Source organism: Theobroma umbraticum, unplaced genomic scaffold (assembly GCF_002168275.2).
Source record: "Theobroma umbraticum cultivar Fairchild unplaced genomic scaffold, ASM216827v3 scaffold_20.0, whole genome shotgun sequence".
In the NCBI taxonomy this organism is placed as follows: domain Eukaryota; kingdom Viridiplantae; phylum Streptophyta; class Magnoliopsida; order Malvales; family Malvaceae; genus Theobroma; species Theobroma umbraticum.
The window spans coordinates 2,924,364-2,940,069 of NW_018397266.1; the positions used below are offsets into that span (position 1 = coordinate 2,924,364).

Here is a 15,706-nt window from a genome sequence, read left to right on the forward strand (position 1 = left end):
GCTCCATTAATGAGGATAGAGTATATTATCGTGGATCTGCATCTCATTATCATGTTAACATTTGAATTATGCTTTTGTTGATTATTAAACATATTCCCATCTACACCCTTACCAATAGTACCTTTATCTCCATTAACTTTCTCGTTAATGCCTTCCATCTCATTTTTAATCTGCTTTGAATCCTACTACAATTTATCATTTCCTTAACCACCCACATCATCAGCCATTATTTTCTCATTTTTTAAAATCTCGCTTAGTGTTCTTGTGGGTAAATCTACATCCAACATTTTCACTATTATTTCAGGTAGAGAGTCCATTCTCAACTTTCTTGTCTTTCTGCCATACATGCTCATTGTGTTTTCTGCCCACAATGGTGATTGTCGTTGCCTTTCTCCTTAACATCACTATCATAAATGGCCCATATTAATTCTTCACCATTTTTCCATTTACATTTGTAAAGATTAGAACACTGAGAGTCATGTAATTAAACTAGCATGCCTATTTGATTTGTTAGGGTAACCATTGCAAGTTATGAAACACCAGAGAACTACTAGTAGAGGCTAAGTCTTCCTCTTAACTCTTCTCCTTTTTGGGTGGTTGACATTGGGTAAAAACTGTTTGTTAAAAGTGAAGAGGGGACCTAGCCAATTATATAAATAATAATCCCTAGAGGCCTCCCCATTAAAGGCTTACTAGGTTAAGGCCTACATAACTACTAAACCACACTAACTCAATAAGACGTACAAAGTCCATCATTAACAGATCACTTTAATATTAATTGGGCTTTCATGCTTTATCTCACAATAAGACTAAATTATCAGTTTGTTTTATTAAATTAAAATTACCAATTAATAGTAGCCCACATAATAAAATATTCTAACATTTTTCCACTTGGGAAATACTAATTGGAAGGTATTTTGGGTTTAAGAAAAGACTTTAGAAAATAAGACTTCAGATTGATTTACTTAATTTTGATGTGACCACAATTTAAAAAATGTTTAGCCTTAGAAACAAAGTCTTAATGATCCTATCCAATAGGAACATCTAATATTGAATTATGCCAGGCAATATGCCCCTTATTGACATAAAATCAATCCATAGTTACAAACATCAATGATCTTATTGACAATGGATCTTAGTGTAGCTGTGTACCCAGAAAATAGCACCTAAATGTGATCTCAATGTGCTATTTCATTCTCAGTCCTCTTGTCGATTTCTCTAAACCTGAAGAGAAATCTATGTTGCATTTAACAACATGCCTATATGTCTCCCACTTATCCTTAAGGTTCCCTACTGGTGTTATTTATGAGACATACCACTAAAATCATTTCAAGATAGACACCAATCTCAAGATTTCATAAAGCATATATGCAATATAGCAATTTTAATAAATCAAATGTACAGGTACAAGTAATATCAAATAACAGCATGGATTATCAATCAATGATGATCATCAATAAATATAAAATCAAACATCTCATGGATGTTTAAAGACATAGAAAGGGTCTCAACAAAAATACATCAAACCATAATGTGAGAGTTTTAAAAAATATAAATAACATACTCCCACAAATCAAACACATCAAAGGACCCTTAAATACCCATGCTTTCAACATGTCTACTAAACACTGTAGGTCTTAACCCCTTAGTCAAAGGATTAGTTAACATGTCAATGTCAATGTGCTCAACAAAACTGTCACAATTTTTAACAAAATCCTTGACCTTTAGAGATTTTATCTCCAAATATTTAGGCCTACTAGTGCTTTTGTTGTTCTTAGTTAACAACAAAACAAACTTATTATCACAATAAATCTTAAGAGGTCTAAAGATGGAATCAATAACATAGAGCCCAAAAATGAGATTTTTAAGCCAAATTGCCTGCGTAGTTGCCTTATAAAAAGCAACAAACTTAGCTTGCATAGTAGAGAAAGCTAAAAGTGTTTGCTTAACATTTTTCCAAGAAATAGCTCCCCAACTAACATAAAAATATACCTTGAGGTGGACTTCATGTCATCTAGACAACTAGCAAAGTCAAAATCTGTATATCCAACAATCTCAAGATTTTCCACCTTTTTGTACACCAACATATAATCCTTAGTCATTTGCAAGTATCTAATCACTTTCTTAGCAGCAACCCAATGATCCAAACTATGATTAGAAAGATATCTACCAAGAACTCCCACTGCAAAATCTATGTCTAGTCTAATGTAAGCCTATGTATACATTAGGCTCCCAATCGCTCTAGAATAGGGTATGCCTTTCATGGATTTTCTTTCCAAATCATTTTGTTGGATATTGACTAAGCTTAAAGTTTATCGCCTTTCACAACATGTTGAATATACTAAGCACATGATCAATATATGCCTTTTAGGAAAGCCTCAATAAATTCCAAAATCCATCTTTGCATATCTTAATTCCACTTAAAAATGAGTCATCACCAAGATATTTCAGATATTTCATGTTGTAAGTCTTGGACAACGACTGCTTAGTTAAATGCAATAATCTAACATCATTACTGGCTAGCAGGATATCATCCACATATAATAGAAGAAAAATAAAATTTTGCTGATCTTAAAGTATATGCACTAATCAACCTTGTTTTCCACAAAACTCATGGAAGTAACTACCTCATCAAATTTCAAATACCACTTTCTATAAGCTTGCTCAAGACCATCGATGGATTTTTGAAGTATGCACACCAAGCTTTCACTTCCTAATTCCTGAAATCTTTAAGGTTGTATCATATAAACTTCCTCTTCAAGGTTACCATTCAAAAAGGCTGTTTTCACATTCATTTGATGAAGTTCCAAGTCAAAATGTGCCTTAATGAGCCTAAAAGAATCCTTGGGAGACATTGGTGAAAAAGTGTCATTATAATCTACTCCATCTCTCTGAGTAAATTCTTTTGCCACCAGCTTAACCTTAAACCTCTCAAGTTTTCCCTTAAAATCTTTCTTGGTCTTATACACCTATTTGCAACCAATCAGTCTACATCTTTTTGGGAGTTCAAGTAACTCCCAAACACTATTTTGAGCCATAAAACTCATCTCATCTTTCATTGCATCCATCCACATAGTAAATTGGGGACAATTAATGGCATCACTGAAAGTCACAAAGCCCACCATATGGCTGATATCATAATCACTCTTTTCAAGAAAAATCATGTAATCAGTAGAAATAACAGACTTCTTTTGCCTAGAAGATTTCCTTAAGGGCACCTTAACCTCATTTTCTAGATAGAATGAATATCAATAGGAGTAAGAACAGAATCTTAAGAAGGAGGATTTGCATCATGTTCCTCAGTATTCTCTCTCTTATTAACTGCAAGGACTTTATTGCCTTAAAAAGCTAGCAAAGAAATGGCAGACTGCTTAGTTTACATATAGGTATATCTCTATCCTATATACAAATTACTTTATTCATCTAAATAAATAAATATGATCATATACTATTTCAATTTGTAGCCTACTTTAAATTCCCTTTCTCAAGTTATGTTTAGGTTTCTAGATCAATTTAATTGGTGGCTAAACAATTAAAAGTATTAAGAATAAATTGGAATAAATAACTCAATTTAATTGAAAATAGGCTAGAAAAAGATTAAAAATTTAAACTACATGTTAGTTCAATTGTAATCTTAGAGAAAAGAAATTAACTACTCATAATTGTAAAAATAAATAAAAACATATGAAGTTTACGTATTAAAAGTAATAAGAATAATAAAAGCTAAGGAAGAAGAAAAACAAATTTTGTTGCCTTAATCTTCAATCTTTAGCCTCTATTTCTATCTTCTTAAATCTCTCTTAGGGTTATCTTCTTATGGCTAAGTTCTCCTTAAGCTATCTTTAAATAATATTAAATTAACCTAATTTTCCCTAATTGGGCTTAATTGGCTCTAAATATGACTTTAGAATAAGTGTAGAGACCCAATAAAAACTTAATTAGCTTATAGCCTATTCTTTTCTACGTTATTTCTTCAAATTTTTCATCTTGATGTTGTGGCCCAACCTTTTGACACCGCGGCATTAGCCTAGCTTCAAGTCCTCTCTTGTTGATTGCCGCACTCTCTCAACTTCCAATGTGATTTTCTCCATCTTCAAGGTAGAACTAGGTAAAGTTATCCCATAAAAGTTGTAGATCTAGCTCTTAACTTTCCAATGACCTAAGAATCACTTCTTTTGGACATTTGGAGTGAGAGTTATGCTTAAATACTTCAGTATGTACAAAGAAGGTCTTGGTTGTTTAAACTCCTTTCTTCACCAAATTGAGCCTTACTCCTTTGAAATCTTATAAAAACATAAAAACTAATAATTACTAACTAAAGTAAAGTAAACATAAAAATAGCACAAAATAAAATAACTCATTAAAAATACACTAATTAGAAAAACTACTATAAAATAACAAAATCTTAATCTAAACTCAAGAACTTAGCTAACTTTTAATAACAAAATGACACAAAATAATTTTATAAAAGAGAATTATCACATGTATAATATTTTACCATAAAATAAATTCATAGAATGCACGCATATCAATTAGATAAATTATATAAACATGAATAACAATGCATAAATATTAAATAATTATTATTTAAAAACTATATATAGTTTTTGATAAAAATCCAAAATATCAGAAATTAAATTCTAAGGCTACTAGAAAAACTAAGACCATAATCGGACTTCCTAAGCCCCCACAAGCACCACATGTGCCACTTTATGTGCATGGGCTTTGTACAAGGATACGGCTAAGTCTCCTCTTACCTTTTGTCAAGTTGGCCCGGCTCTATTAGAGCAAGATCCGACCCGTTCAGGTCTATTTTGAATTTTCTCATGATTTTATGGTTTTTAAGCTTGTTTAATGCAATTCAAGTTATCAAAACTTAATTTGACCCTAATTTTACAAAACCCATGCATCAAAACACTTCAAAACGTACAAAATCTAGATCATTTGTCAAGAACTAGATTTCAGATTCTATGTTCAAACCCCAAACATCACTATCCAATTCATATTTCTATGATGCGAGTTAAGAGAAAAAGTTTATAACAAATCGATCTATGAACAAAAGCCTTAAATTATTTGGGTCATAATTTCACTAAATCTCTGATACCATATGTAAGTTTTAATCCCTAGATCCATGTGTGAAGATTAAAACACCAAGAGTCATATAATTAAACTAGCATATCTATTTGATTCGTTAGGATAGCCATTTCTAGTTGTGGGATACTAAAGAACTATTGGTAGAGGCTAAGTCTTCTTTTTCACTCTTCTCTTTTTTAGGTTGCTCTGGGCAAAAACATTTGACTTAGCCAATTATATAAATAATAAACCCTAGAAAGCTTCCCATTAAATACTTACTAGGTTAAGGCTTCCACAACCACCAAGCCACACTGACTTAATAAGACGTGCAAAGCCCATCATTAATAGGTTACTTTAATATTAATTATGTTTTCTTGCTTTTGTCTTACAATCGGATTAAATTATCAGCCTATTTTATTAAACCGAAATTATTAATTAGTAGTAGCTCACATAATAGAAAATTCTAACATGGACGAATAAGTTCACAAAGTAATTATTTTGAATTGATGTGAATACATCATAATTGTTAGACCAAAATTGGGGTTTATTTTTGGTTAATTACCCAGGTGGTCATTAAAATTTTTATATATTTTTTATTTGATGACTTATCTTTCCATGATTTCATTAAAAGCTCTAGCTTAAAACAAGCAGAGGTTGGGTTACAATTATAAGGCAGCATCTCATGACTGCTCCAGACAAGCAGAATGAGTCGTTACACAATAATCGTGTGGCCTACGCTCCTAAACATAGAAAACAACCATTATGTTTGACACCAAATCTATCTGCTTTAATTATACATTGAAATTCAAGGACGCCCAAGCATTCAAGCAAATTAACATTCGGCACCAACAAATTAAGAATGTTTTCTTTGCCCACTCCCTCTCTAAAAATATTTTTGTATGTAACATTTCCCACTATTGTCCATAAAGTGTCAATTTGCTGCAATAAATTCTAAAATTTTCCTGAACTTTAGAGACGATTCAACACCCATGATACCGGCATCTTGGAATCGGATTGAATTATCAAAGGAAAATTTTCTAACCAATGTGATTTTTGAAAGATCTCCACAGCCATTTTAATGGTATACTACTCAGCATAATTCGAATCATAATAATCAATAGGACCAGAAAAATAACTGGAATAATACTTGCTGAGGTCCTCAAGACCCCATCACATTTCGTTAATCCTGATTTCTTACGAACTAATTTATCTACGTTGAATTTGAAAGTATATAAAGGAATTCATGCCTAACGTTCATGTCATCAATTTTTATAACAAAAATATAACTTTGAAAGTTAGATAATTATGAGAACAGAAAAATCCAGAAACTTTGATAGCCAACTTTTGTTGAAAATTACTTTATGTTATTTCCATGTCACACGCCATGCTGTTTAAAAAAAGGTGACATGTTCTGTGAAGTATAAGTTCTATTAGTGTGTAATGACAGGTGACTAACAATGAATTACTTTTTTTATGACGTTAGTGACCAAATCTAACATGCTAAAGATGAGTGACTATAATTGAAAACATTCAAAAACTTTGATAACCAATTAGGTTGTTTATTTTTGTTGAGGGTTTTCGTTCGAACTTTTTAAAATTTTACTTACATCTTTCGTATGTTAGAATTAGTGGCGGAGGAAGAGGCCCGACAGGTCCCTCAATTTTTAATTATTTTTATTTTTATGTGTATAAATTGAAATATATAATTTTACCTCCTTTAATAAAAGCAAATAAATTATTTTGAAATAGTGATAAATCATGTGCACTGCATAGCTTTTTCCCTTTTTACTTTTCATTCAGTGCACCGCGCACCTACCTTTCAGTTTTTTACAGCACACCTACAATTTAGTTTTTTTTAAAGCCTTCATTCTTTTTGTTTTCCCTTTACACATGGTTTCGCCCTTGCTCCTATTCTTTTTTTTCATGAATCGATCAAATAATTTGTTTCTTTAACCCACAGATATTTGAAATCTCTTTCCCCTATTTACTTTGTTCATGAATCAATCAAAAATTTTTTTTTTTTCCAAGCCAAATAACTACACTAAACCTTTTAATTCACATGAATTTTAAAATTCCAAACATTTATTATTAATTTATCAAAATTCATAGTTAATAATTTTTTAATTCCCAAATTCCAATTTAATTTTAATTTTTACTTTTACTTTATCATAGTAATATTTGAATTTATAAAAGATATTGTAATTCAATTATTGTTATGTATTATTAATTTAATGTGTATACTTTTATTTTATTATATATGAAAGTGAATTTGAAAGTATAAAAACACATCAAGCACAACTTGCTATGTTTAATGTAAAAATCTAATATTAATTTTTTTCTACTTTATAGTTTAGGTTCGGCTAAGAGGTATACAGTACAGAAACAACCCTTGAAAATGTATGTCGAGGTTCACAAAGGCTATCCAAGGCTAGCAACTCATAGTCAAGCCTGATGCCTTGCTTTGCCACAAATCCCTTCTCTGCACCCTCTCTCACACACTCAAAATCCTTGCAAACTTTCCAATACAACTCCAATGGTATAAATACTACGTTGATCTCATAATCATTCCTAAAGTGGCTCTGTCTTTGATTATTAAAGATCCTTATGTTTGATAAATCATTTTTGACACATTATGTTTATTTTGATTTATTAATAATAAATTACTGAAAATTCAAAATTACCATTTTCTGTATCACATGAAAATCAAACATCAGTTGTAAAAAAAAATCTCAAATAAGTACGTTATAATGATTAAAAAATCAATAATCCAACACTCTATTCAAACATCAATCAGTAAAATATTAGTAGTAATTAATACTTTATTCTTATATAATAAATAATTAACCTATGCAAATCATAATATATAAACTTTGTTAAACAAACTTTTAACACTATAAATTAAATCACTAATAAATGTCTCTAAAGCGGATACCAAAATGGTTAGAACTCAAAATTTTATATTGGAAGTAAAATAATCCTAAAATATGATAAGCTACAGTGCTTTTGGTTTGTTAATAACAGTATGCCGGTTCAAGTCTCATCATTCAATTAGATTACAAAACTGCTCTCTCATGCGTGTCCGTTGAATCTCAAAGACCATGGGAAAAATGGTTGATTTTTGATGAGATTGATGCTCTTATTAAATCAATCGGTAATGTATAGTTTGTTCCTGTTAAGAGAGAAGGCAATTCTATGACTGATTCCCTTGCTAAACTTGGAGTTGACCGAACCTCTATGTTTACCGCCCTATGGTAACCTCTATCTTTTGATTGCATTTTGAGGTGTTCGTTGGTTGCAGTTTGTGAAATGATGCCGTTCTGTTACTGTTAAATATGTTTTCTATGAGGCTCCTTCTCCTGCCTTTGTTTTTTGGCCCTGCTGATTCCGTTTCCCTTTAGCAGCTCTTGTTGCTTTGTTTAGGCTAGCTCTCTATGCAACCAGGTCTGTCCTCAAGTGGTTTCGCCACATGTTTTCTTTGTTTTAACAGTCATGACTTTGTTTCCTGCTTCAGCAATGTTTTTCAGCTCTTGCAGCCATGGTTTTCTTACGCTTTTGTGCTTTGATTTCTCTTTTATTTCTGGCTAGTTTTTGCTGTTGCCTTTTGTTTCTGAGTTTCTTATGTTGTTGCTTGAGCGGTTTTTTGCTCACCCGTTTTGTACTCTTCTTAATATTTTAATATACCGTTTCCATGGCTAAGGAAAAAAGAAAGTTCTTAAAAAAAATTTAATTTGAGTAATATAGGCAGTCAACAACTTTAAACTTTTAGAAGCTAGAAAAAGTTTTCAAAAGCATGAGGTCAAAGTAGTGTTAGGTTAGCATTCTGCGTTCCAGCGATGCGTGTACATAGCTTTTCTAAAGCAAGATTAAGGGACTATTTTTTTTTAATTCTCAAAATTAAGGTATTTTACAAAATAATTTTTTTTTAATTTTATTATTTTTAATTAAGAGAAAAAAATTTTAAACAAATTTACTCTTAATGAAACTTACGTATCGAAAAAAATATTGTATTTTTTAAAATAAAAAATCAACGCCACCACTATTCAGGTACAATGATATAGAGGTGTAATAATTAACAACAAAATATTTAAATTATAACAAAAAAAAGATGAAAAAAAAAATTCATCATCATAATTATCCTCTGATACACACTAACGAACAAATGAAGAAAACGAAATAGAGAAGTGGAGACAAAGCTATTTTAATTTTCGATGAGTCTTTTGTTTTTTTTTTTTTCTTTAGTTGGTGGAGTTGCTGCCAAAGGATCCCAAAAACTTAATAGCACCATTTCTAAGGATATACTGGAGGTATGCAGCCGCTGCAAAAGCTTCAATAAAAGGATCAATTCAAAAAACCCAAAAAAAAAATGTTATTATTCATTTTATTGAAAAAAAAAATTATTACACACTATGTTTAAGGTGTTTAACTGTAAGAGTTTATATTCTAGTGAAATACAAAAGTAGAGACCAAGTTATACACCATGTTACAAAAAAATGTTGTTACACACCATGCTGAAAAAAAAATTATTGCACACCATGTTTAACGTGTTTAACTCAAAGAGTTTGTATCTTAGTAAAATACAAAAATAAAGACCAAGTTACATATCATGTTAAAAAAAAGTTGTTACATGTAATGTTTTAAAAAAAAGGTTATTTTACTCCATTAACTCCAACCGTTTATATCCTAGTGTAATACAAAGATAGAGATCAAGTTACATGACATATTAAAAAAAAATTTATTACACTTCATGTTGAAAAAAAATTATTATACACCATGTTTAAGGTGCTTAACTCAAACAATTTATGTGAAATACATAGATAGAAACCAAGTTACACATCATATTAAAAAAAAAATTTGCTACAAGTTATATTGGAAAAAAATTTATTACATGTCATGTTTAAGGTATAAAACTCCATGTTTAAACTGTCTCATATTCAATAGATTTGTTATAGACCGAGTGCATTAGAGTTGCAATATGTAGGCATGACATGTAAGAACTCTGGGTAATCTTGTAATTTACAGATTTCACTTATATAACTTCAACCCATCAACTTTGGGATTATGTGAATGTAAATCAATAAATCCAAAAACATAAAATTGATGCCATCTCTGCTCTTTCATTTATAAATTGATTATGATAGAGCGAGAAATAGATCGAGAGATGACGATGGTGGCAAAATTAAAAAGAACTAAATGGCGGAAAAGAAAAATCTAGAACATAGCAAACAGATGTGATAGAGAGAAATCGATAAAATTAGAAAAAACATAATGGCTAGAGAGAGAAATCAAGAGCACAATAAATGCATGTCGGAGTGAGAAATGAGCAGGAAAAATTGTGATAAATGATTTAATTTATCTTAAATGACTTTAAAAATATTTTTGTCAAGTCATAGTAAAATTGAATAAAAACAGTTAACTTTATATTGATGGTTATTTGTGAAATATGCTTATTAGGAAAATCATTTCTCAATTTCCTTGCAAGATTAACGTTGCAAGTAAAGTTGAAACAGATTATAGATAAAATTTATATTACCATAAAAAGAAGCAGATGGTACATCACATGTAGAAACTAGAAAGTCTTTCATCAATTGACGCATGCACAAACAAACTCATAAAACAGAATACAGCCACCATCGATCAGATCATCTGCCGAGGCCAAGCTGCTATATATCAACATTCAACAAACATTTCTAGCCTTTATTCCTTTTTTATAGGTGCTTGAAATAGTCTGGCTGGTAGGAACATAAACAGAAAAAGAACCACCGTAACTGTTATGCTTGGGTGAGGTGCGTATCCATATCTTTACAGATTCCGGCTAGTAACTCCATCAGGGTCTCCGGATGTGCAACGTCCTCATTCAGCTTTTCGTACTCAGTAACCCAGTGCGCTACGCAGCCCTCGCCCTTTGGAGACGGAGTAGCTTGAACTTTGACTACGAAGCTCTTGTACTCCTTCAAGAGGTCTCCTTCAATCAGTCTGAGAGTGATTGAGTGGTTCTTTGGATCTATCGATTCGATTATTTCCTTCCCAATTTTAGCCTCCCCATCTTTTGTTCATTAAAAAAAATGTTAGCTCAATTATAAGAAATCCTTTGCTCGAGCTTGAAACATTTTTCAATTATATGAGAAAACTGTGATGCTGGCTGTGCAAAATAAATAAATAAACAAGAAAACTGTGGAAAAGTGTCAAAGATATCTCTTTCACAATTAAAATATAGGACATTTTTATAATCAAATGAAGTATTACTTGCATCAGTTTGCTTATATATAATATATAAAGAGTATTTATTAAAAAGAGAAACCAATCAGTTGTGCTCATTAGCACATCACTTTATTACTTCAGCTAGCTCTTTTAGCATTAATTAAGTTAAGCCTGCGAAGAAAAACTTCCTCAAGATATAAGCATCATAGACCCGGAAGCATAATTTTTTGGTTGACAATCTTACCATGAACATAACTCCAGCAGATGATGGAACCCTCCTTTCCCCAGTCACCGGCATGTAAATCACATGCTTGCACCTTGTCAGAGCAGGCGTTGGATACATGATGCGGTCTGTTGCAGAGCATATCCATAAACATTTCGGCAGAAGCCTTGACTTCCACATAAGCCTCCAGCTTACCAGTTAGAGACGACGACATTGTTTCGCCTTGATCTGGTGATACTCTATAATAAGCTTTTAGTTAGAGATGCGTGGAATTATGCATTGTATGTTTTCCTTTTTATAGACTAAACTCTCAGCCTAGGGTTCAATTCTCTTGGGTCACTATTTCTCAGCTTTCTATGCCACAACCAGTCATAATCTGCCACATCATCGCACACAATCGATTGTAATAAATAATTCTCAGCTTTGAAAGTAATTTGTTTCTTTCTGGCCCTCCCCCTATGGGAAGTTTTGCTGAGTCATATCATCTTGCTTAATTACTCTTAATTAGAGCGTTTGGTGGGAGGTTTGGACGGTTAGCATGAAATTCGATTACAAAACTCTTTTATTATTATTATTTCTTTTTGGTTCAGTGAGTAGAAAACTCTGTGCTACTGCTCGCCATGGCGCTTAACCTAAACCAAAAGTAGTAGGCCGTTAGTGACGGTACAGTCTGACCCTGGAAATCGTTCTACTCCTTTCCCATTTGACATGAAATTGCCATCTAATAAAAAACAGTGAGGGAAAAGATGTATACTTGTATTCAGATATTTAAGTTATTAGCTAGGAAAAGATCAACTTTTTTTTTCTCAATGTCTGACCCTGGAAATCGCTGTATCTCCTTTCTCATTTGACATGAAATTGCCCTTTAATAAAAAATAGTGAGGGAAAAGATGTATACTTGTATTCATATATTTAAGTTACTAGCTCTGAAAAGTTCAACTATTTTTTTTTCTCAAACAATAGATTTCATTAATTAATAGAGCTTGACAGCTACCACATCTCAATCACATGAGATTGAAAATAAAAATCTGATACAGAGCACCAATACACCCAGTTTTCAAAGCTCACATGAGCATCACCCAATTCAGTTCTACAAGATTTATCCACTACAAATATAAACTGCCACAACATATTTCCAAACAAACATCAAGCCACACAGATATGAATTACCCAGCAGAATCATAGAAGCATAAATTACCACAACACCATAGACATGTTCTAACAATCACCCCCAGTTTCACAAGCGAGTCAGCAAATTTATTTGCCTCCCTACAAGCATGAACAAAGGTGACGTTCCCTATGACTTCCTTGAGTTAATCGATTTCTGGACACAGCTTCCAATTCACCCAATGTCTTGAATTTGGATTGTTCACCCATGAAAGTGCCGCACTCGAATCTGATTCCATCACCAAATCCTTGAAGCCTCTCCAAGATGAAATGCTAAATAGGTAGAAGGCTTTTTTGATCACCAGAATCTCTGCACTATTAGCCTCCTGTGCACCCAATGCACCAAAGAAAATGCAAATTACAATACCTACCACAACTAGTTGGGCCTGGTTTACCTTTCATCAGAGTATCAACATTAAATTTTAGCTCACCATCCTTAGGAGGTACTAAGTAATTCTTTGTAAAACCACCGATTTTGATATGAATAAAATTAATTAAGACTGATTTATGTGATATATTATGCCTTGAGGGCTTTGATGATATGCTAAATATGCCAAGTGTATGGGAGTATGTATATTGACACTTAGGCAATTTTATTTTATGTAATATGTGGAAAAATCCTAAAGTTTGAGGTTTTGATTTAAGTTTGATGTTATACTTGAATATTTGTATTAAGATTTGAGTCACATATGAATGATTGAGGCATTGATATTGATGGAAATGAATTAGGTGCTCAAATGAGTAAGTTTGGAGACTTAAACAGGTGAAAAATGGGCATTCTAGGCATGATCTATTGATAGATGTTTAGGAGTGTGCGACGGTCGTTGGGATTGCCAACCGACCGACTGTTGTTTTTTCAACCGTCGTTGCTCCGATCGGTCTCGTAGGTTATCGGGCCGGTTGTCGAGGGGACTCCTTCCTCCCAGAACCGATCGAAAACCCGACTAAAATATTAATAAAAAAAACCCATCGGGCCTTCTGCGGCTAGCCCCGGACCTCACTAATTCCCCCCTTCTGAGTCCCGACCTAAAACTCCTACCCATCGCCTACCTAACTCCTTCCCTCCCCTCTCGAGTCCCGACCTAATTCCCCCCCATCGCCGACCTAACTCCTTCCCCCCTCCCGCGAATCCAGACCTGATCCTCCCCGGCCCCCCTCCCATGAGTCCCCACCTGGTTCCCCCCCCCCCTGACCCCCCCTCCCGCAAGTCCAAACCTGATTCCCCCTTCCCGCGAGTCCCGACCTTTCCTTTTTTCGGCCCGAAGCAGCCATTGATCTACCACCCTTCACCCTTGCTTATCAGTCTCCCATTCTTCAACTGTCACTGGAAGGTAAAGTTGAAAGATTTTATTTTAGTGTTAGTTATTTTGTGATGGGTGTGAAATGTTATTTTTTGTTTGTAAAAATTAGAGATTATGGGTATGAAATGTTGTTTTTTGTTTGTAAAAATACTATTTTTTGTTTGTAAATATTAATCATTAGAATTAATATTTGGGTATTATTTTTTTCTATAGATGTCAACTAATGAGGAAACCAATTTTGTAACTAATGAGACACTAACACCATCAACATCTACACCACATGTTACTGCTAGTTCTACCGAAGCTAATAAAACATGTGAAGTTGTAAGTAAAGTGCGGAAGCAAAGGGAGTCATCTCAATCTACATCAATTGTGTGGGATCACTTCACCAAATGTGTTCATAAGAAAGGTAATAAGAAAGCTAAATGTTCTCATTGTGGTAAAGAATTGTGTGCTGATGCAAAAAAGAATGGAACATCTTTTTGAAAAATCATATTAAAGTTTGTCCTAAGTTGAAATTGGTGCGTGATAGTGAGGAGAACAAGCAGATAAAATTAGTTCTTGCTTCAGGAGGGGATGGGTTGGGTAATTGGAAGTTTGATCAAGAGGGAATTAGGAGGAGTTTAGCTGAGATGATCATTTAGATGAATTGCCTTTTAAGTTTGTGAAAAATAAAGGATACAGAAGCACATAAACAAAACATGTCCTAGATTTCGTATCCGCGTCACGATGGACTGTTACTAGGATTGTTATAAGGTTTATACTGATGAAAAAACTCGAATGAGAAAATTGTTGAGATTATGTCCTGGTAGAATGTGTCTCACCACTGACACATGGACTTCGATTCAAAGAATTAATTATATGTATCTAACTACCCATTTTATTGATAATGATTGGAAGTTGCAAAAAAAAATTTTGAACTTTTGTCCGATCACTAGTCACAAAAGTAAGGCCATTGGTAAGGCAATTAGTAAATGTTTGGGGGATTGGGGGATCCAAAAGATTTTTTCTATCACTGTTGATAATGCTAGTTCAAATGATGTTGCAATAGGATATTTGAAGAAAATATATAATGTTGCTGAAACTAGTATTTTAGGAGGTTGATTTTTTCATGTGAGATGCATTGCTCATATTGTTAATCTTGTGGTCTCTGATGGATTGAAGGATATGAATTCCTCAATTGCTCGTGTTAGAGGGGTGGTGAGATATATTAAGCAATCCCCTACTAGATTAGCTAAGTTTAAAGAGTGTGCTGCTAGTGCAGGAGTTAAGAGTAAGTGTTTATTGTGTTTGGATGTGGGGACTAGATGGAATTCTACTTTTTTGATGTTGGATACAGCTTTGAAATTTCAGAGGGCTTTTGCATCGTTTGAATTATGTGATAATAGCTACATACCTGAGCTCATAAGGTTAGGAGATGGGGTGCCCGATGATAGAGATTGGACAAATGTTAAGAGGATTTCTCGTTTCTTAAGAGAATTTTATTATTTGACCTTGAATGTTTCAGGCACATCTTACATAACTGCTAATTCTTTTTTAGATTCCATTTCTGATATGTATACTACTTTGATTGAATGGCAAAATGGTGATGATGTTGATTTACAGTCTATGACAATTAAGATGAAAGAGAAATTTGACAAGTATTGGGGGAATGTGGATAAAATGAATTTGGTGTTATTTATTGCTGCTATACTTGATCCAAGGAAAAAGGTTTCTTATGTTGAATTCACTTTGCTAGACATGT

The 15,706-nt window shown here is 32.9% G+C and overlaps 1 protein-coding gene across 1 annotated transcript; it reads right to left on the reverse strand.

Moving 5' to 3' along the window:
• Window positions 1–10,814: 10,814 nt before the first annotated feature.
• Window positions 10,815–11,717, reverse strand: LOC110423262 (MLP-like protein 31). Its single transcript, XM_021437432.2, has 2 exons — window positions 11,516–11,717; window positions 10,815–11,116 (listed from the first exon to the last, which is right to left on the reverse strand). Exons 1-2 carry the CDS (start codon window positions 11,706–11,708, stop codon window positions 10,842–10,844), a joined length of 468 nt encoding a protein of 155 aa, XP_021293107.2. The 5' UTR covers window positions 11,709–11,717; the 3' UTR covers window positions 10,815–10,841.
• Window positions 11,718–15,706: the final 3,989 nt, after the last annotated feature.

Bases quoted from the DNA above. Each gene is read 5' to 3' on its own strand.
- LOC110423262 (XM_021437432.2), bottom strand. From the start codon at position 11,708: ATGTCGTCGTCTCTAACTGGTAAGCTGGAGGCTTATGTGGAAGTCAAG. The intron at 11,117-11,515 runs GTAAGATTGTCA...AATGAACAAAAG, and splicing joins CTGCTGGAGTTATGTTCATG to ATGGGGAGGCTAAAATTGGG.